We start from the raw sequence: 20475 nt of genomic DNA, 5'->3' as shown, positions 1-20475 counted from the left end.
CTTATCAGTTATCAGTTTATTTGATGTATCTTTTCTTTTGGCTCTCTGTGCTGATTTCATAGAAATGCAATATATTTGCACACAATGAATTCTGGGTAATGTATTCCTCAGAGATCCTGCAGGGAAATTATTTATTGCTCCAGCGCTGCGCTAAAAGCAACACGTTCAATGCTAACACAACATAATCTGAATCGATTACAGAATCAAAGGCACATTAAAGGAGTTATGTGGAATTGACACGTCGCTGTTTAAAATGGCACCTGCTTCAGGGCTGTCACTTTGCCAAGTTCTGGCACCTTTTGAGGAACCAAAAAATACAAGAACTATCCTAAACGAGGAAGATGAATTTGTTTTACATTGCAGTGCAGCATGGAAGACTAAATGTAAAACAACTGAAACAATTTTGAGGGGCGTAAAAATGAAAGCTGTCGTTTTTTTCTGTATTGACTCTTCCTTCTGTGACTCATGTCTTTGACCAATCAGAAACTCCAAATTAATTCAGTGGTACTCAGTTTGAAGCAAGAAATATAATGGTTTTAAGGTTATCATATACCAAAAGCTACACTCCTCAGTGAAGTTATAGAAAGAAACCCTTACATACTTCTCGGACATTTGGGGTCAAATCTGAACCTAAAGCAGACGCCAATGTAAGAACAAGGTATTGCAGTTTAATAATGATAAAATAAGATATAGTGTGAAAAGTGTTTGCTTAATGTGTTGAAAATAACCTGAAATCATTGACCAGTGTGACAAATTTTTAATTAAAATCAGTTTTTTTTAGATTCCACTGTCCTATCAGTCAGGGGCAAAAGAAGAACAAAAAAAATACTAGCATAAATTGTCCAATGTTGTGAAAGGAAGTCTCCAAGGACACTAAAGCTTTGTGTATATCATTAAAATCATCCCAATCCCAAACTTTGGTGGTTTTTGACTGTACATAGTAACACTTTAGTTGTATTCCAACTCATTTACATTTCTTTTGTAAATTTACAGCATTTAGATGTCAATTAATTTGGAATGTGAGCAAATTAGGTGTGGAGGACTCAGTAGCAGGGACAACTACGACGAGCAGAGATAATCTGAGATATACAAGAAGGTTCAAGAATCAGAAAACAAAAAACCCTAGGACTTACTGACCTTCCCAATAACACCTTTTGAGTCAAACTGTGTTGGGACATGAAGTAATCTAATCGTAGAAGAAAGTAGAGTAGAAGAAAAAAAATCGTAGAAAAAAGTAGATTAAGTAGAAGAAATCTAAAAGTAAGACATTTCACAGCAATGTGTGTAACTAACCACCCCACCTGCTGACTTTACACATTAACCATGACATATTTTGGCTGGCAGACTCATGAACACACGGGTATGTGAAAACACTGAAACGCGTTCACTTTGTAGACATAAACATATCAAGAGAAAGTAGGACACTAACCAAAACATAATGTAAGGACAAAGCACCACATTTCATAACCAAAACACTGACCAACAACAGGTTTACTCTGTATTAATGCACTTAACTAGAAAACTAGCTCACCATACATTATTAGCATACATTAGCTACCATGTTGGATCATTTCTTTGCCAGCTACGAAGCTCTAACTAAGCTCAATGACTCACATCTCCACGTATCATGAGACACAATATGAAATGTCTTCCTCCTTTAAATCCAACCATGATGTCAAATATATGTAATGCAATTCTGCATAATACAGTACTTTTTTAATGTTCAAAATCTAAATGTAAATTTTTTCTTATCCAGCAGCAGCACCTGGTAGCCTTGGCCCATTGAAGTGTCTCACATTTCACAGTAAATTAGCCTTGGGGTGTCATGCCTGTTTAATCTTTAAAAAAAAAAATCTACAGTTCAAAAGCCTCAACTCAGGAATCAACATTTTGACATAATTATCTAAAATTTCTCCAAGACAAAAGTAATGGCACCCCTACCTGTCTTCTGTTCTGAGATGGTAGAGATAGCATCTTGGATCCACATTTGACAATAAAAAATTATTTTTAAACCTATTCTAACGTACTGTATTGTTCATCATACTCTTTCATTACAACGTCACACTCTTATGTTACTATAATGTGCTCCAAAACAACAGATCTACCCCATGTCCTGAACAGTCATACTGGTGTAAGGTTTTTTTTATTATAAGACTTATTTTTTAAGTCTCATTCAGTCGATCAGAGCTAGCAAGACATTCTGATATGGAACCGATGCAATTTTAAAACGCTACTCTGAAAACGTCCAGTCACATAACACTTCTGTGGTCAATTCCTTAGTTTGCTTTTTCTCCCCATGCTTCAGGTGTTTCCTCCATGTACTCCAGTTTCCTCCCCCAGTCCTCTAAATTGTCTGCAGTGTGTAGAATATACGGTCAAGAAAATATATGGATGGTCCCATTCCACGGTCACTAAGCATTATAGCACCCTGGTGCACATTAAACACACACATTGGGACACACAGATGGGGTAAAAAGGATGCTTTGGCTTTAGCAAGACTGCTTGTTCTGTTCTTAGGTGGAAACCCCCTCTGATTCTGCTCATGCATGAGAATCGATTCTTGCATGTTCACTCAAAAATCATCCTTATTTATTTTTATTTATTTGTTTGTTTATGTATTATTTAATTATGTGTCTATATTTGTTTGTTTGTTTGTTTGTTTATTGTTTAATTAGGTGGTTATTTCTATTTATTTACTTGTTTGTTTATTTATTGTTTGTTTGTGTTTACTTATTTGTTTGTTTATTTATTTACACAGGCGACGTTTGTAACGCGTGAAATAAATTGGACTCAAGAGAAAATAACGCACAGCCACGATCACTATGAACAACACTGAACATTAAACACAACCGTAATAAAGGCGTGGAGGTGAGCACTGCGGAAAACAGCAACGCATTTCAATCAAACCGATTCACTGTATAACCAAAAGCAGACTCCACATCCGTGATGTCTATGACTCTACAGTTTATAACCCGTTATAACCTGTACAATCATAGACTCCACATCCGTGATGTCTATGGCTGTACAGTTTATAACCCGTTATAACCATCGTAGCTGAATAATCAGCACATCCCAGGGACTGCGTTCAGAATAATAAAGTGCTTCAGGGTTAGTACATAATTTACTGCTGAGAATGTAATGAACATATGCCAATACGCCAAGCCAAGCTGACTTGCATTTGAAATGTGAAGATGTCTATGATAGGTCAGTCTGATCGCTCAGTACAGTACATGATATAGAATATTTATAAAGGATTTTGAGTGCATTTCCGAGGCCTAGGGTTCCAATGGAAGGGTAAAAGGCATATTCTTTAAATTCTGTAAAGGATGTTTGCTTTAAGTGAAAGCTTGGTGTCATGGTTGATATGAGGAAATGGCCCCATCGACGGTGTGTTACATTATTTCTGAATGAAACCCGCAAATTCATCACTGTATGATGCAGGACGGACAAATGAGGCGAGCGGAAAGAGCAGGAATCAGAGAGATGCGCATTTGGTGCTTTGCGCTCCCATCACCACCTGCACCGCTCCGCCATTTATCATAAGCATCCGGGGGATGGAGAAAAAAAAGGAGATCGATTAGAAATGTGCAAATTTCACGCCATGTGATGTGTTCAGTGCAGAGACTTCAAGCCATGGGACATGGTGATCAAACCCTATCTCTAGCCCTGACTTTATTTCAAGGGTGAGGCTGAAATCTAAATGTTAATCCTTTACTGCATCCCTGTATCACAATCACGATTAAATCAATAGACTTGGATCTATATTTGATGTGAAAGACAATATTTTATTTAATAGTTACAGGGCTATAAGGAAACGCCGCATCATTCGTGCGTAAAGGTCTATTAAAAATACGGGCGTTTCTCTCTTTCTCTGTACAATCTAGACATGCTGTTGGTTTTGTTTTATTAATATATATATCTATTTAAAAAAAAATACAGATTGTCTTTGTTTGCGTTCTGATTTCCATAACAACAGTCAAATAATCCAGGATTCAAACCACACACTATTTAACAGAATCCATGGAAGCGGCCACCAAAATGCGCACGAAGGACCACGGAGGACACTGAAGTCCGCAATACCTACAACGTATCTGATTTAAAAATTATATATATATATTTACATATATATGTGTGTGTGTGTGTGTATTAGTTTACAAATACATTTAGAGATATATAAAGAAATAAATGCCACTTACTTTCTCCGACCACCGCCTTTAATCCAATGGGTGCCATGATGCTCTTGCTGAACGCAAACGATATATTCCTCTCTTTGCCTCTCCTCCCTTCTCCTCCTGCTCTCTATTGCGCCGCTGTGTTTGTGTGTGAGACTGGATGTATACGTGCGCGCGTGCGTGTGTGTGTGTAGGGTCCTCAGAGAGCGGCTTACTGCAGAGACTCTGTAGGAAACGTCAGCGCACAGCAGCCCCTCCTCTACAGGATGGTGTCCGCCATACGGAAGGCCAAAGTGGTGAAAATTTGTGCAATTTACGACCACCAGGACAAAGAAACAGATTTCATAGACCCAAGGGCTGTCATGTGAAACACCACAGTTTTTAATGCAGACCCAGCAAAGTATTCATTCACTACAGCGCTCTTTTTTTTTTTTTTTTTTTTTTTGCAGATCCTCAATTTTGTTTTATCCAATCATGTGCATTTATGTGAATGATTTGGCTTCAGGGTGCTCAGCATATCAGAGACAAGTTACAGGCCTAGACGTTAGGTCAGAAAATGGAAGGTTTTCACAGACTTGCAAAGATTTTTTTTTTTGACGTCTTCCACTCTGATTAGTGTCTGATAACGGAAGCAATGGCATGGCTTGTTTAAAAAAATATATGTTTGATGTAAAAAGAATACTTAATCATTAATGGCATGCAATAATAAAGAGTCAAGGGGCCGCTGCTTAGTGATGTTTATTCATTATTTCACTAGTTACACAGATAATACAAATATTAATGTAATCTATTTTATGACTCATTATTTTTCCTTCTCCATGCAATGTATTCAATATTCTTTAGATTGGCTTGATTAGATAGGTAGGAGAAAAAAAATATTATTTTATATTATATGCTTTTATATTATATGCTTTGTGCAGAATTTATGCACTGCAATTATATATATATATATATATATATATATATATATATATATATATATATATATATATATATATATATAGAGAGAGAGAGAGAGAGAGAGAGAGAGAGAGAGAGAGAGAGAGAGAGTACATCTTTGAGAATTGTACATTTATTTCTGAGAATATTAACTATAGGGCATAATTAGTAGCTTATTAAATTGTTTAATTGCATTTAGACCTCTGTAGCTTTGATGTAAAAGTTGTGTGTGAACAGACATGAATACATTCGATACCATTTGAAGACGTGGGTTTTTTTTAGGTGTTTTTGATACCTTTGGCCTTCCATAACGGTAGTACTGTTGCTCTGTTCTGCTTCTCCTACGATGCTGATGGCTGTTTTTACACACTAAACTGCTGTCCCATTAAAAAAATTAGCAAATCTGTAGTCATCCGAAAGCTAGATATTTATGGGACGGTATAAGACGATTAGATGGTTTCCTAAATGGATATAACAAGCTGGTTTTATATAACACACACACACACACACACACACACACACCTTTTCAGTTGTATTCTGTTCAGTACCTGGTATCTGTATCTGTATATACCTGGTCCAGTATCTGTATATATATATGTGTGTGTGTATATATATATATATACGTATATATATGTGTGTGTATATATATATATATATACACACACACACACACACACACACACACACACACACAAATATATATATATATATATATATATATATATATATATATATATATATATATATATATATATATATATATATAATTGGTGGTGAATAAACTTAATTCTTTCTCATTCTCTTTAGAATGAAATTCTAATATTATATTGTAATAGACTATAGCATTTTTATTTCAAGAATTGTCCACCAGATGGCAGTATCTTATTTCAAGAACACGTCCTCCTGCCATTTTTTTAATTATTTGTTTTCTTAATTGTAGAAAACGTATGTATGTCACATCTTTTTTTAGACAATATTCATCTTTAAAACCAATTTAAACAGTGTTTGCTATCCCATGTAATGATTTTATGTCGTTTAACAGCTATGCTTTAACTATAGCTTTCTTGTTTTGGCAGGTAGTTCAGTTTTGACAGCTGCTATAATAAAAGCACAAACTTTATACAAATGAATACAAAAGCAGTCTGGTAAAATTAGGGCGTTCCCTTTCACGTGCTGCGCCGCAACCCCTAAGCCACGCCCACCCGCAATCCACAGGTTAACCCACATGGTTGCCAGATTTGTGTTATGAAAATCTGGAAGATTCCTGGTCATATTTGGACTGCAGAAGATCCTTTTGTGACAGAGAGTTTATTACATGGTGTCAAACCTATAATTGCTTAAAAGTTGAAAGTGTATGGTGACTAAGGTTTGAATCAGAGCAAAACATTTTGAACAATATTTGGCAACCTGTTGAACACGTTAGACTAGTCTGGACTCTCATGGAAAGAAAGACACAGTGTTGGTGACTGAATGGGTGTGTGTGAGTGTATGAGTGTGTATGAGTGTGTATGAGCTCAGCTGTAATTTTGCATTTTCATACCCTGTTACTTTCGATTGCACTTCATCACTCACACACCTGTGGAACTTTACTGAGATTGCAGTGTCTGGTGTGTTCTAATGGAAGGGGCCGAGGAGATTGCTTTGAAGTTTTTCAGTATTTTGCACTAATTATCCAGCGTTTAACTCATTGCAAGGACCCTGGAACCATTTTATTTTTTATCTTTTGGTTTTAGAGTATCTTCATCATGGGGGATATAGTTTCTACTCACCTGGACGAGGGAAGGAGACAGATAATTACAGGTAAGACACACACACACACACACACACACACACACACCTTTTCAGTTGGATGCTGTTCAGTGCCTGGGTCATCAGCGATAGAAAAATGTGTGTGTGTGTATATATATATATATATATATATATATATATATATATATATATATATATATATATATATATATAAATATATATATATATACAATGTGTGTGTATATATATGTGTATATATATATATATATATATATATATATATATATATATATATACAATGTGTGTGTGTATATATATGTGTATATATATATATATATATATATATATATATATGTGTGTTTTTATATATATGTATATGTATGTATATATAATGTGTGTGTGAGTATATATATATATATATATATATATATATATATATATATATATAAAAATCTTGTTAATTAAATAGGAAATGGCTTTCTATAAATATCAATTCCTCTTAATTTCCTGCAATCCCTGAAAAAAGATCCCAAACTACATTTATGTCATTTTAATTACTGCTGTCGTATATTCAAGAGTTATAATCTTTTATAACGTGAAGATTTATCTTTCACCTGGAAACACGAGTAGAAAAGGCACATAATTGGACCTTAAGGGCTACTAATACACCACTGAAGCATTAAAAGCTCATTAAAGCTGCACCACATGCACAAAGGTACAAAGATAAAGGTGCAAAAGATAAAGCACTTTTCTAGCAACAAGTTAAAAAAAAACAAAAACTGCTTGTTACTAACGTTATTTCTGACTATGTAGATTTTACACAATTTCCAGGGGATAGCTTTGAGTTTAATCTGCAGTACTCTTATAAATCCTGTCTGCTAAATGCTGTACAGTCAGTTATATCATGTCCCATCCCTTTGAGCCTGGATGTATGGATTTGAATAAACTGCCTTCACAATTAATCATACCACTTTATATAACACTGTAAACTATAGCTGGACTTTGTTTTGTTTGTTTGTTTTGTGGCTAATATGTATGGCACTCATGCATACTAGCACTTAATCCAGCTATTGTGTTTAGTTGCTACTCCCACTCTTGTTCTTGCACTTGCTTATTTCTGCAGTTGAAATTTGCCTGACTTGTTCCCTCCTTCTGAATAAAAGCCTTCAGCAGATAGATACGGTAAATGGCAAATAAATTTAAATGCACTCGAATGAGGGAACACGATATTCAAAATATACAGAAGGTTGGAGCTTGGGTTCGGGAAGGTGTGAACAGCATGAATATACACAGTGATCACAGTAAAATCAGAAATGTCCATTTGGACACATGGGACTTCACAAAGCCTTTAAAAAAAGTTGGTACTGATCTGATACACGTTGATTCCATGTGTCATTAATGAAATTTCAGCTCAGTTAGTTTTCATTAACATCTACAGTAAGCATTAACATCTAAGCTGAAATATGATTCATGAGATGCAGAGATGAGAGATCTGGACAGACAAAGCTGCTAAAGTGCTGCTGCATCACTTTCATTTACATTTTCGGTATTTGGAAAACATCCTTATCCAGAGCCACTTAACATCTAATCTGATTTATACAACTGTCCGACTGAGGGTTAAAGACCTCACTGAAGAAACCAACGATGGGAATTGGGTTCAGTCCAGGCTGAGATTTGAACTTGTGACCTTCAGGTCAACAAGCCCCTTTCCATCCACCTTCACCACTATCTCAGATAGTCAAACAGCATTGTGGGTAATGTAGTTAAAAAAAGTAGATTAAGACTTAAAGGTCATTTACTTACTTACTAAAGATTAATATTCAGTTATTCCTGGTGCATCGAAAGCTGTGATATTGGGGACTGAATTAAGATCGACTTCTTGTATAATTCCACAGTTCTTTTGTCTTCAAAATGCACATAACGCACTAAAACCTTAGAAAGTGAATAAAGTGTGTTTGAAATGTCTTTGTGCTCAATGGAACGGATGTTAACGTAACATCCCGTATTTTCACCCAATTTGTTATGGTGTGTTTGAGGTCTGGTGAGTCTCCCAGGTGTCAGTCTGATCCCTTTGCTTGTACAGACATGTTTTAGAGAGCTTCTTGACTGAGGGGGGTAAATTGGCGAGAACTTCAGGTTTTACACATCAGAGTTTGTCAGTGATGTTGGTTGCTGTGAAGTGGAGTTGTTTTTATTGCAAATTTTTAGGCAGAGTGTTAGTGTCTGTGTCTGTGTGAGTGTGAGTGTGTGTCAGTGAGTGAGTGAGTGTGTGTGTGTCTGTGTGTCAGTGTGTGTCTGTGTGTCTGTGTGTCAGTGAGTGTGTGTGAGTGTGTGTGTGTCAGTGAGTGTGTGTGTGTCTGTGTGTGTGTGAGTGTGTGTGTCTGTGTCTGTGTGTCAGTGAGTGTGTGTGTGTCAGTGAGTGTGTGTGTGTCAGTGAGTGTGTGTGTGTCTGTGTGTCAGTGAGTGTGTGTGTGTGTCTGTGTGTCAGTGAGTGTGTGTGTGTGTCAGTGAGTGTGTGTGTGTCAGTGAGTGTGTGTGTGTGTCAGTGAGTGTGTGTGTGTGTCAGTGAGTGAGTGTGTGTGTCAGTGAGTGTCTGTGTGTCAGTGAGTGTCTGTGTGTCAGTGAGTGTGTGTGTGTGTGTGTCTGTGTGTCAGTGAGTGTCTGTGTGTCAGTGAGTGTGTGTGTGTCAGTGAGTGAGTGTGTGTGTGTGTGTGTCAGTGAGTGTGTGTGTGTGTGTGTGTGTGTGTCAGTGAGTGTCTGTGTGTCAGTGAGCGTGTGTGTGTGTCTGCTCTCTGAGAATTATTTAGCATATTGTTCCTTCGACAGAAGTTTGTTTTTAGACCCTAACTTGTTCACGAGTTCACCCTTTTATTCCCATCCTGATGCTTTGTCTTTATTTATCATATTGACAATTTTTTCATGTAGGACAAATGTGTGTTAAACTTTTAACACAGTGCTGCATTACTAATATAGAAGCTCATCTGCTTAGACAAGAGCATCAGTACAGAATGTCACCAAATCTCCCTCCAGAATGTTTCGTGTTAGCAGCAAGAAAACTGATTTGTTGTCAAGTGGAATGTCATTGCTCCACCCACTGCTAAACATTGTTACTATGACAACCAGAAGTAGGAAGGACTTCAGAGACATGTGAACGGAGCATAACACACACACACACACACACACACACACACACGCGCGCACACAAGTTCCATTCAGCTTCATAAATTATAGATGACGCACTAACAGCAATAGTAACCTTTTTTACCAGGACCCTAGAGTTCTATTTTAGTCAATATAAATAAACAAATTGTTTTATCTTTTCAAAACTGATCTGAAGGCATCCCTCATAAACTGATCTCTGAACTGCTGAGATAGTGAGAGGGGAGGGAGAGGGGGGGAGATCAGAGAGAGGGAGAGGGAGAGAGAGAGAGAAAGAGAGAGGAAGGGAGAGAGAGTAAGGGAGTGAGAGAGAGAGGGAGAGGGAGAGGGGGGGCGAAGGAGTGGGGGCGCGAGGGGGGGTAAGAGAGAGTGAGAGAGACAGACAGAGAGAGGAAGGGAGAGAGAGACAGACAGACAGAGAGGAAGGGAGAGAGAGACAGAGGGAGAGAGAGAGAGAGTGGAAGGGAGAGAGAGACAGAGGGAGAGAGAGAGGGGGGGGGCGAAGGAGAGGGAGAGAGGGAGCGAGAGGGGGGGTGAGAGAGAGTGAGAGAGACAGACAGAGGAAGGGAGAGAGAGACAGAGGGAGAGAGAGAGAGGAAGGGAGAGAGAGACAGACAGAGGGGGAGAGAGAGAGAGAGTGGAAGGGAGAGAGAGACAGAGAGAGAGACTATATCTTTACAAATTGACATGCATTATGTATTTGTGTGAATCAAATTGTAGTTATTGTTAAATTAATTGTGATGCACAGTTTTAATGATTTTAGGCTTCATAGTTACTGGGTTTTTTTTGCTGTGGCAATCTGTGGCTAAATCTGTGTGTGAGAGCAAATGAGTGAGATTGTGCTGACTCAGGGTGCAGGTATGAGGGAGAGAAGGTTAATCAAGCATGAGGGAGCTTTCATGACTGAAGGGTATTTATTATTAAAGCGCATCCCCTAGAGAGGTAATGACACAGTGGGCAAGCTGAATCAACACACCCACGTACACTGGTGCAGAGGGGTCTGATTAATATCTAGTGGGCTTGAGTATAGCCAGAAATGTGGCTATTAATGAGCAAACTCCTGCTGATTACAGGTCGGCAGATAGACCTGACGTTCCTGGGAAAGGAGTACAGGTGTATGGCAAAGCCAAATGTTATGGCCACAATATTTAACAATTATGGATGTTAACAGCATATACTTACAGAACATTGTGCACTTAATGCAGTCATCCAGACATTTCTGTATAAAATCATGAAGAAATCCATAATGATAATGTTCAACACCAAGTTGAAAAAAGTGTGATCCCAGTAACCATGGCATGGTTGTTGGTTCCAGTATTACAGAATACTGGATTTTTCACACACGGCATTCTCTCTATGGTGCACAAAACATCCTGCCGGTGTTAGTCGTTGTTTGGACACCTTGTCGAGCTGTCAGGAAGGATACAATCACCCAAATATTCACTGTTTATAACCATTGTGGAGCAGAAAAGCATCCCAGAATCCAGAACCAAGAGGTGGCTCGGCTACATCAGTGTCGACACCTGGGATTTGAGTCTACAGTGACTGAGTACAAGTTATACATGACAGGAAGGTAGAGGAGACCCGAGGTGTACGTGTTGTGCGTTCCGAGACGGTTTTCTGCATAGTAAATAATTCTGAATGACTGAACCTTTATAGGAAACAAAACCTGCATGGACTTTACTCCTCTGGATCAACTGTGTTTTGGCTTTGTTTTGGAAATCCAGTTTCATGACAAACTGCATGTTGTCTTAACCTGTAGAATAATAATGATACACACACACACAAATTGACAAACCAATAAAATGATTCAGGAGAAATTTTAAGTAACGTCTGCGATACTGTGTGTGTTTACTTTTGTATTTTAGGTTATTCTGCTAGCTGAAATACAAACCAATAGAATGTTTATATTAGCGCACTGTAAGGCACTGGTGTATAGTTCTGGAGGCTAGAGGATGTTACTATATGAGACACACACACACACACACACACACACAGAAGCTTCCTTCTCTTCCTCAGTGAACAGTTGATTCCTTCCTGATATACACACACACACACACTATCTGACCAGTCCACCTTAAACAAACCAGAACATTCCCCAAGCCATGATTTGGCTCTGAGTCACATGTCACACTCACACTCAATGACTTAGTCAGACAGTAATTTAGAGAGAAATGTTACTGTCATTACAAGGAACAGTGACATGAACTGCATAACGTCAGTCGAGGGCAGAAGCATGCCCTGTCTCGGTATTTAAAATAAATTGCTTTTCCTTGTTATATAAGTGACATACTACATTATGAACGCAATTATTAGCTCATTTTTCCCTTCAGGCCTTATTTTGTTTAATTACCCAGAGACTTAACCATGCCTCCCATCTCTCTTGATGAGTTTCTTACAGTAAAATACTGTTTGTGGGAGTCTTTTAGCAACATCCTGGTTTTCAAATCAAAATAATCACTCCTCTTGTATTGAAGATAATAGAAACAGCACAGTTAAATGGCCTGCATTTGCATATAGGACTGTAATTGGCTGGGACGTTTTATGACACAATAACACCTACATACCTCATGTTCAGGACTGACTCAAAGTGCTGTTTTGCTGTTGTGTAGTTTTGTACACAAGCCTTCAGGATATGCATCACAGATGATCATATCCCATCATCTGACTTCAAACCAATAATAAACTCCTACAACAGTGAAGCACCGAATGTGAGCAGTCAGTCATCACTAACTACACTATAAATGGCAGACGAATCCGCTACGTCGGACACTCGAATGACCGTTAAACGTGCATTAATGGACTGTTTGTTCTCTTAACGACAGTACACAATGCTTTTACTTAGAAAATATGTATTTAGGAGTCTTCTAAAATCTCCCCAAGGTGCTATTATTGAGAATTAAAGTGATAGAGCTGCTGTTGTTGTTGACAAAGTTGAAGATTCTATTGTAAGGACTACTGACTGCTAATAGCTGTTTAACTGAAGCGTTGTTTTATAGCTTTGATGATCAGTGTGTAAATTTTGTCTGAAGATCGAGCTAGGATGCAGACACCTACACACACACACACACACACACACACACACACACACACACACACACACACACCATTGTAATGCCTGCATGACTCCCAATAGACCCTCTTCCACACTACATGTCTGGCTTATTCCGGGTTTGTGTGATGTGTGCAGCCTAAACAAATGCTTTGAAAGAAAAATGGCCGAGGTTTCACGCAAGCCATTTCTTCTTATCGTTATAAAGTTTTTTGTCGATAAATGCTCCCTGTTGAGGACTTTATGTTCTTTACATAAAAGAAACGATCACAAAAAGTACATACCTGCATTCTGATTGAAAACTTGTTTGGTTATATATAACTTTTGGTCTTCTTTAGCCTGATAAAATATGTGTGTGTGTGTGTGTGTCTGTGTCTGTGTGTGTGTCTGTGTGTGTTTCAGCTCATACCAGAAAGGTGATGACAGAGTTCGGGAAAGTGTACAGACAGCAGTATGCAGTGGCACTTTTTAACAGCGTACGTTTCGAGATTGAGGGAGGAGGAAACACGCAGATACAGCTCTTACACCGCAAGGTAACGTCCTCATACACACTTCTACCCATTCCGGGTGAATAAACTATTCACATACACCATCTATTTTTCGTCGTATTCAGGTCGGCGTGGTGATCTGGTGATTCTGTTGAATTTTTGGTACGGACAATTAAATCCCTGTGCACGAATCGCAGAATCAGCACTACGCCTAACCTCCCTTATATGCCTAATGGGTGTGTGGTTTATTCATAGTAGCTCAGAGATCATGGAAAGATTTTGGAAAGCTATGGAATCATATAAAGGCACCCATTTTGCAGAGATAAAAAAAAAGTTAGAAATTTTGTCTCCCTATTTTTTTAATGATACACTTACTGATATTTAAAAATAAGCAAGACAAAGACTTTGAACATGTAAAGTCTGAGATGGAAATTTTGGGGAAATTATTTATTTATTTATTTATTCCAGTTTTGGATCTCATCCAGTGTTTAAAAAAAAAAAACATGGCCATGTTATGATCCCAGAAAAATTATTTTAAGAGTATAATCCAGTCTTCCATTAAAAGCATGAGCCACAGTATGCAAACGGATACCATCATATTTACTCGTGCCTGATTTAAATTCCTGGATTTTCCACAGTTACATTATTTTTTTTTTACATTCATTTCTATTGAGTTGACATTAAATACGCTCCAATGAAATTTTACACACCACTATATCTGTGCTATGTTTTAAAAATAGAATAGAATATAGTCATTTAGTAAAATGACACTAAAAATAGAAGTGGGAAAGTATATGGAAAATGATAAATTAATATACGATCAGCATGACCGTTATGAACGATGTGCGGATGTGCCAAAGATCGTAACATCTGCTCAGTTTGCCCTGCTTCATCGTTCGTCATCTCAAGTCATTTCTCTGAGCGCCAGACATAAACAAAAGCACGTAGAAATTGCACATAGCATGCAATTTTGTCTCCTAGGCTTGCTGCCCAGTTCTTATTATACACCACATCAGCCTGGGGTGAAAAATCCGAAAATTGTCACTATTTTAGTCTTTAGATCAACATTTAAAAGAACGTTATCACAGCCGTTCTGTCAGATTGATTTATTATGAGATTAATAATTGATTTTTTTTTTTTTTAATTCAGGATCCACTTCAGGACAAATCTATCTTCTCTGGAGATCTGTTTCAGTATCTGGATGAGAATAAGAAATGGAGGAACCGCTTTATATACGTGGGCAACTCTTACAATATCGGCTTCTACGACAGCAGACTGGTGAGGAAACTCTTACACTTCTAAAGCGAACAAAACTATTTTCAAATGTGTTCCTTTATCTGTGTCCTCCTTTTTTTCTGGGGGCACATGACCTGTTAGAGCAATGATTTCTGATTTTATCCTTCAAAACAATCACTTTGGACTAAAGTGGAATAAATACCAATTCATTTGTTGAATAATAAATAAGTGTGAAGCTCAGCTTAATTATCTTTATCGTCTTCTTCCTCAGGCTTATGAAAGAGGTCTGCATCCCAGAGAAATCGTTAATTGTGCTGGATACAAAGTCCTGACCTCCATGGACGAGTACCTGGACCTGCTGAACAGCTGCCTGCCTGGTGAGGGACGAGCGTATGAGCATACAAGTGTGAGAGGATGAGGATGAGGAAGATGTGTGTTCTAGCTGGCACTGGAAAACATACCCTGATAAGCCCTAGCTCTTAAACAGAGCTGAGCGTATTGATGCTTATAATCAAAAGTCATTCGGTTAACTTAACCGACTAGCTTTGATACAGAGCAATCTAAGCCTGGGGACCACATAAACACTTACTATACAATGCAGGCTGAGGTGAATTCTTAAAATCGTCTTTTTAAATATTTAAACAAATACTCTAGATTGTAAAATAAAATAAAAAATGCATTTAAATATTTAATTTCACTAAATGATAGCATGCATATGCATTTTAGGTTGAGATTTCATATGCTGGTTTATCAGTCCCCAAAGGTCTTCACAAAGTTTTTTTATTTATTTATTTATTTATTTATTTATTTATTTATTTATTTATTTATTTATTTATTTATCTTATTTATGCAGCTAAAAAATTCATGAGTTTGTTGATGTGAAATATTGAATTGCATTTTTGTAACATGCAAACTAGAGCATTGTCATTTCTTGCTTAAATTGCATATTTTTTTTAAATGAAACTAAGTCATAACTACTCAAAATGTCCAAATATGGCTTCACTGAATTAATCAATCTCTCCAGGATTCCACAATATCAGAAATGAGCATTTTTGAATTTCAAAATTTTGAGTTCAAATTTGAATTAGTTATGTAACTTTAAAAAAAAGGTATCCTGTGAGCATTTATGCTTTCCACACGAAAAAATAAACCTCCTTCCCAGTTGATATAAATAACAGCAAAAAAAAAAACTGAGAAAAAAACGAGTGTATTGTTAATTTTTTATTTATTTTTTTTAATAACAATCCACTCTGTAATGGAATGAAATGTCTTCACCAGGACAATATAACATCAGGTTATTCATAAACGTGCTTCAGAGCAATATATAATATATTTCTTTACTTTGAGGTATTTTAAAATGCCTGTTGAGATTCTGTCAGGACAATTAAACTGAAACGAAATGAATGTTATACATGGATACATGTGAATTGGAGTATTTCTAGTGTTTTAATTTCTAAAATGCTGCATTTCTGTGGTGCCTGAATTTAAGAGAAAAACACCTTCTTTACCTTCAGCTAGCTAAACATAGCTGAGTCACTTCAAGTAAACAATTCAGATTGAGAAAGATTAAATATTTTAGATGCCAATGCAATAAAAATCTGTGCATAAAAATATAAATCTCTCTTAATATTCTTTACATGAAAACCACAAACAGGATTGAAGATAATTCAGCAGTCAATGACAGGAGTTGTTGATAAGTGACCCAGTCAGGAGTATGGTTGGGTATCAAAAGAAATTTTCCGCCGATTCCGGTTCCAGTTCTGCCTTACGATTCCCGGTTCTGATTCCGATTCCATAATAAAAGAAATGTGACAAATAATGCACAATACTTAAACAATTCCATTTGTGTTTATTAATCACTCTTTAAATATTTTCAACAGGGCATTTCAATTCATATCAATTTAAATCGAAATAAATCCAACATCAAATTTAACATCCAGAATTACAACTTAGCAAAACAGTTAGCAATTTTTCTGAAGAAAAATGAACACGTCCGCTTTCTCTGGGAGAAGACGAGAGCTTTCCTGGCTTATTGTATCTCCAGCTGTGGAGAAAACCCTCTCAGAGGGGGGAGATTTGCTTCATTGTTATAGCTTTGGAAATGAATCCACACTTTAGACTTTTTTAGACATGTTTAACACAAAGCGAACGTTAATTTCGCTAATTAATTTAATTTGGTGCGTTAATTTTGTTAATTTGGTTGCGTGACTATAAACAGTGTAAACAATTAATATTCATGAGGTAACACATGGCTATTTAAAGTGACCACACCCAGCGCTTTGCCCGTCATCGCATCGGAACCGCGTTTGGAACCGAAACTTAAAAATTCCACACGGTTCCGGTTCCTGTTAAAAAACAGAACCGTTTCCGAACAAGAACCGGTTCTCGTTTCCCAACCCTAGTCAGGAGTGAGTTTCCTACGGTACAAGTTCGCTTATTTGGCTGAATTTGAAGTGACAGACACTGGAGATGGGATACACATGAGCAGTCAGGGACCCCAATGGTGTCAGCTTGGCAGTGCTGGGATTTAAACTCCCAACTCTCTGAAAGGAAACTTACAGCTTTGATCAGCCACCCAGTCTGATGTGTTGTGTATTCTTCTTGGATTGTAGACCTAAAGGCGAAACGAGAATCTTCCCCGTTTCTGAAAAGCGCCACCAGCTTTCTGTTGATCTTGTGGCACCCGTACGCTCGTCATCACTACTTCACTGTGAGGACCGAGAAAGAGCAGACGAAGTGGCTCGCTGTTTTCCAGGACTGCATCAGACACACTAACAATGGTGAGTTCCTTTAAGAACACACTTGATTCGATGATTCCGTATGAACCTGTGTTGTTGTTTCATGTGTTCTGAGCGTTGATGTCAATTCTTTCAGACCAGGTTTGAGTACAAGTATGTGCTACACAATGATATTGATCCCTATGCTGTTAAAGAGATGAGTAACATTAAGCACTCTGGCTGCATTTTTATGATTGGGGTTGAGTTCAGGCGTCTGTGGAGGCCACGGGAGTTTTTACACTCCGTGACCTTCATAATTGTTGCTTTATGCACAGGGGCATTGTCATGTCCTGGAACGTGTTCCTTTCCTTTACTTCTAGTGCAGTAATTTGGGCAGTGGTGGCTCAGTCTGTTAAGGCTCTCAGTTGTTTATCGGAAGATCGGGATTCACTGCCGAGCTGCCACTTTTGGGCCCTTGAGCAGGGCCCTTAACCCTTTCTGCTCCAGGGGTGCTGTATCATGCCTTACCCTGCGCTCTGAACCCAACCTCTGAAGTCGGGGTATGCGAAAAAAGAATTTCACTGTATATGTGACAAAGTAAAGGCTTCTAATATCTCCTAAACTAGGATCCAAGATCTAATACAAATGGCGGTCCCAGTTAAAAATTGGGTCACCTCACACTTTCACATGCTTCCGCATACAACTAATCTGTCGACTTCCTTCGTCCCCGCCCTCATTATCTGGTCCCTGAATGTCTGTTTCCTCTTAGCATCGTCCTGAAGACACACACCACCTTAAGCGCAACTCAGCCATTATTGTAACAGCTACACCCTCGCTAATCATCTCTGTTCTGCATAACTGCCATTGTTCAAAACATAAAGCAGCATGGGTGGGTTTGTGAGTGTGTGTGTGTGTGTGTGTGTGTGTGTGTGTGTGTGTGTGTGTGTGTGTGTGTGTGTGTGTGTGCACCTGTTTGTGTCACTACATGAAAGCGTGGATTCCTTTAATACAATTCAGTCCATGACAGAGTGTGAGAAAGCGCAAAGGAATTTGTTGTTGGCGAATTTGCACATGCTGATGATTCAAACCAGTTCTTTATACGTGTACGTAAACGTGTAGCAGTGTTTCTGTCTCGGAGCACTAATTTGAAGCAGATACTCGTGTTTTCTCAGCTTTAGCAGTCGAATTAGCGCTTGATTTTTTTTTTTGTTTGTTTTACAGGTATGCAAACAAATGTCCTACAATACCCAAAGAAATAGTTCTCAAATGGCTTAAGATTTGTAATTAGATTTCCGAGATCGTTTTTTTCTCCTCCGTCTCCCTGAAGTTAAAACAGTTTACAGTTCAATCGAAAACTCCGAAAACTCTCGTTTATTTGATGTAGGCGGAAATCAGAGTTCGTGCAATTTTGAGACGCAACAAGCGTTTTTTTTCTCTCTCCTTGTTTAGTGTCACATATTTGTCTCAAATTCTTTCGCTGACATTGATTGGCTTTAAACAGACACGCCTTTTTGTTTTTGTTCGGCACCGGTGTCGTCTTTACTAGGAAATAATCAGCCGGGTTTCTGATGCGCTCTTATCATAAGTACGGCTTATGTAAGGTAGTGTTGTATAAAGTAGTAGAAAGCAATACTTGAGTAAAAGTACAAGTATCGTACTAGAAAAAGACTTTGTGAGAAGTGAAAGTCACCTTTTAGAATATTACTCAAGTAAAAGTCTTAAAGTATCTGATATTTACTGTACTTAAGTATCAAAAGTCATTTTCTGATATTTAATGTACTTAAGTATTTGAAGTAAAAGTAAAAAAGTAAAATTTCAGTGATTTTCGGTAGGCGTAATAAGCACTTCATCCGGTAGGAAGAATCTTTCATTCCGATGTACAGAAACATTTCTTGCAAATACGGCCACGTGTGTATAACGTTATCTTCTTCACCCTGTTCACCGAGTTCACAGAGGTCCTCCAGTAGGTGCTTCCATGGCGGTTTCAGTTGTGCTTCCGCCTCCTTTTGGCAACATTACGCTGAAATAGAGCGTGCGGAGCTGCGTAATGCAATCTAGGAGCAGTGATTCGCCAAACCTCCCTTATTGCAGTCACACACATTTCTGCTGAGTTTATTTTGTAGTAACGAGTAACGAAGATGCTTAGTGGAAATATAACGGAGTAAAAGTGTACATTTAATCTCGGAAATGTAGTGGAGTAAAAGTGAAAGTTGACATAAATTTAAATAGCGAAGTAAAGTACAGATACGAGACATTTCTACACTACACTAACGAAGTATTTGTATTCCGTTACATTACAACACATGAGGGTTAGGACCAGAATGAAATCATACAGAAGTAAAAAAAAAAAAAAAAAAAACACCTGCATAATTCTTTGCATATTTAAGGAACTTGAGCTTGTCTAGACCTGCGTAGAAATGTAGGAATTTAGGCAAAGGTGACGGTATAGAGTTCATATAGAGTTTATTCTAAGAACAGAAACGCCTTCTGAACACCTTGCTGATTCAGGGAAGTCAGAGGAAAACGGCCAGACTGCTTCGAGCGGACAGGAAGGCCAGAGTAACTCAAATATTCTGCTGAAAAAGATCTTTTTAAGCTTCTTTCACTAAAGCTGCCTGCGTTTTGTCCGACTGTGCTCTGATTCTCTGTTTCTGATTGATAGGACTGGTCCTGATGTAGCTCATGCACCTCAGCGTTCGGTGTATTGTGTATTCAGAGATGCTTTTCTGCTCTCTGTTCTCTATTACACACCATTTGCTGTACATTAGACCCTGGTTCTGTCTAAACCTAGAATTATAAATCCTACAGCTTATTTATTTATTTTGTCCCCTTGTTTTGTACGTTACAGGCTAAAGACCCTCAATGCCACTGTGAGCGTTTTACTTTCTCTTTCTTGCCCTATTTTAAGATATTCTTAATTATATCCCTGCTAATATTCCTGTCTTAAAAGCACAATCCATTGG

The 20475-nt window shown here is 37.8% G+C and overlaps 2 protein-coding genes across 5 annotated transcripts in view; one reads left to right on the top strand and one right to left on the bottom strand.

The window, feature by feature from the left end:
* Positions 1 to 4390, bottom strand: part of stxbp1a (syntaxin binding protein 1a) — a 29209-nt gene extending 24819 nt beyond the window's left edge. Inside the window, exon 1 of one of the 2 annotated variants that reach the window (XR_003439957.2) lies at positions 4197 to 4390. Coding sequence is in view for 1 of the 2 variants with exons in the window: in XM_027142385.2 (XP_026998186.1) it covers positions 4197 to 4233 (37 nt within the window). In the remaining variant the exon portion in view is untranslated. The remainder of the gene's footprint in view (positions 1 to 4196) is intronic. The other variant, XM_027142385.2, reaches the window with a different exon arrangement.
* Positions 4391 to 6353: 1963 nt separating this feature from the next.
* Positions 6354 to 20475, top strand: part of niban2a (niban apoptosis regulator 2a) — a 38836-nt gene continuing 24714 nt past the window's right edge. Inside the window, exons 1-6 of one of the 3 annotated variants that reach the window (XM_047805904.1) lie at positions 6354 to 6477; positions 6845 to 6911; positions 13474 to 13604; positions 14709 to 14837; positions 15067 to 15172; positions 17408 to 17575. In XM_047805904.1, the coding sequence (XP_047661860.1) occupies positions 6466 to 6477; positions 6845 to 6911; positions 13474 to 13604; positions 14709 to 14837; positions 15067 to 15172; positions 17408 to 17575 (613 nt within the window). In that variant the 5' untranslated portion in view covers positions 6354 to 6465. Of the gene's footprint in view, positions 6478 to 6518; positions 6719 to 6844; positions 6912 to 13473; positions 13605 to 14708; positions 14838 to 15066; positions 15173 to 17407; positions 17576 to 20475 lie in introns of those variants that run through there. The other 2 variants (XM_027142378.2, XM_027142377.2) reach the window with 2 other exon arrangements.

The sequence above is a fragment of the Tachysurus fulvidraco genome, chromosome 21, assembly GCF_022655615.1.
Source record: "Tachysurus fulvidraco isolate hzauxx_2018 chromosome 21, HZAU_PFXX_2.0, whole genome shotgun sequence".
In the NCBI taxonomy this organism is placed as follows: Eukaryota; Metazoa; Chordata; class Actinopteri; order Siluriformes; family Bagridae; genus Tachysurus; species Tachysurus fulvidraco.
Note: the sequence above shows the minus strand (reverse complement) of the source record. Positions and strands in the feature narration are given on the sequence as shown.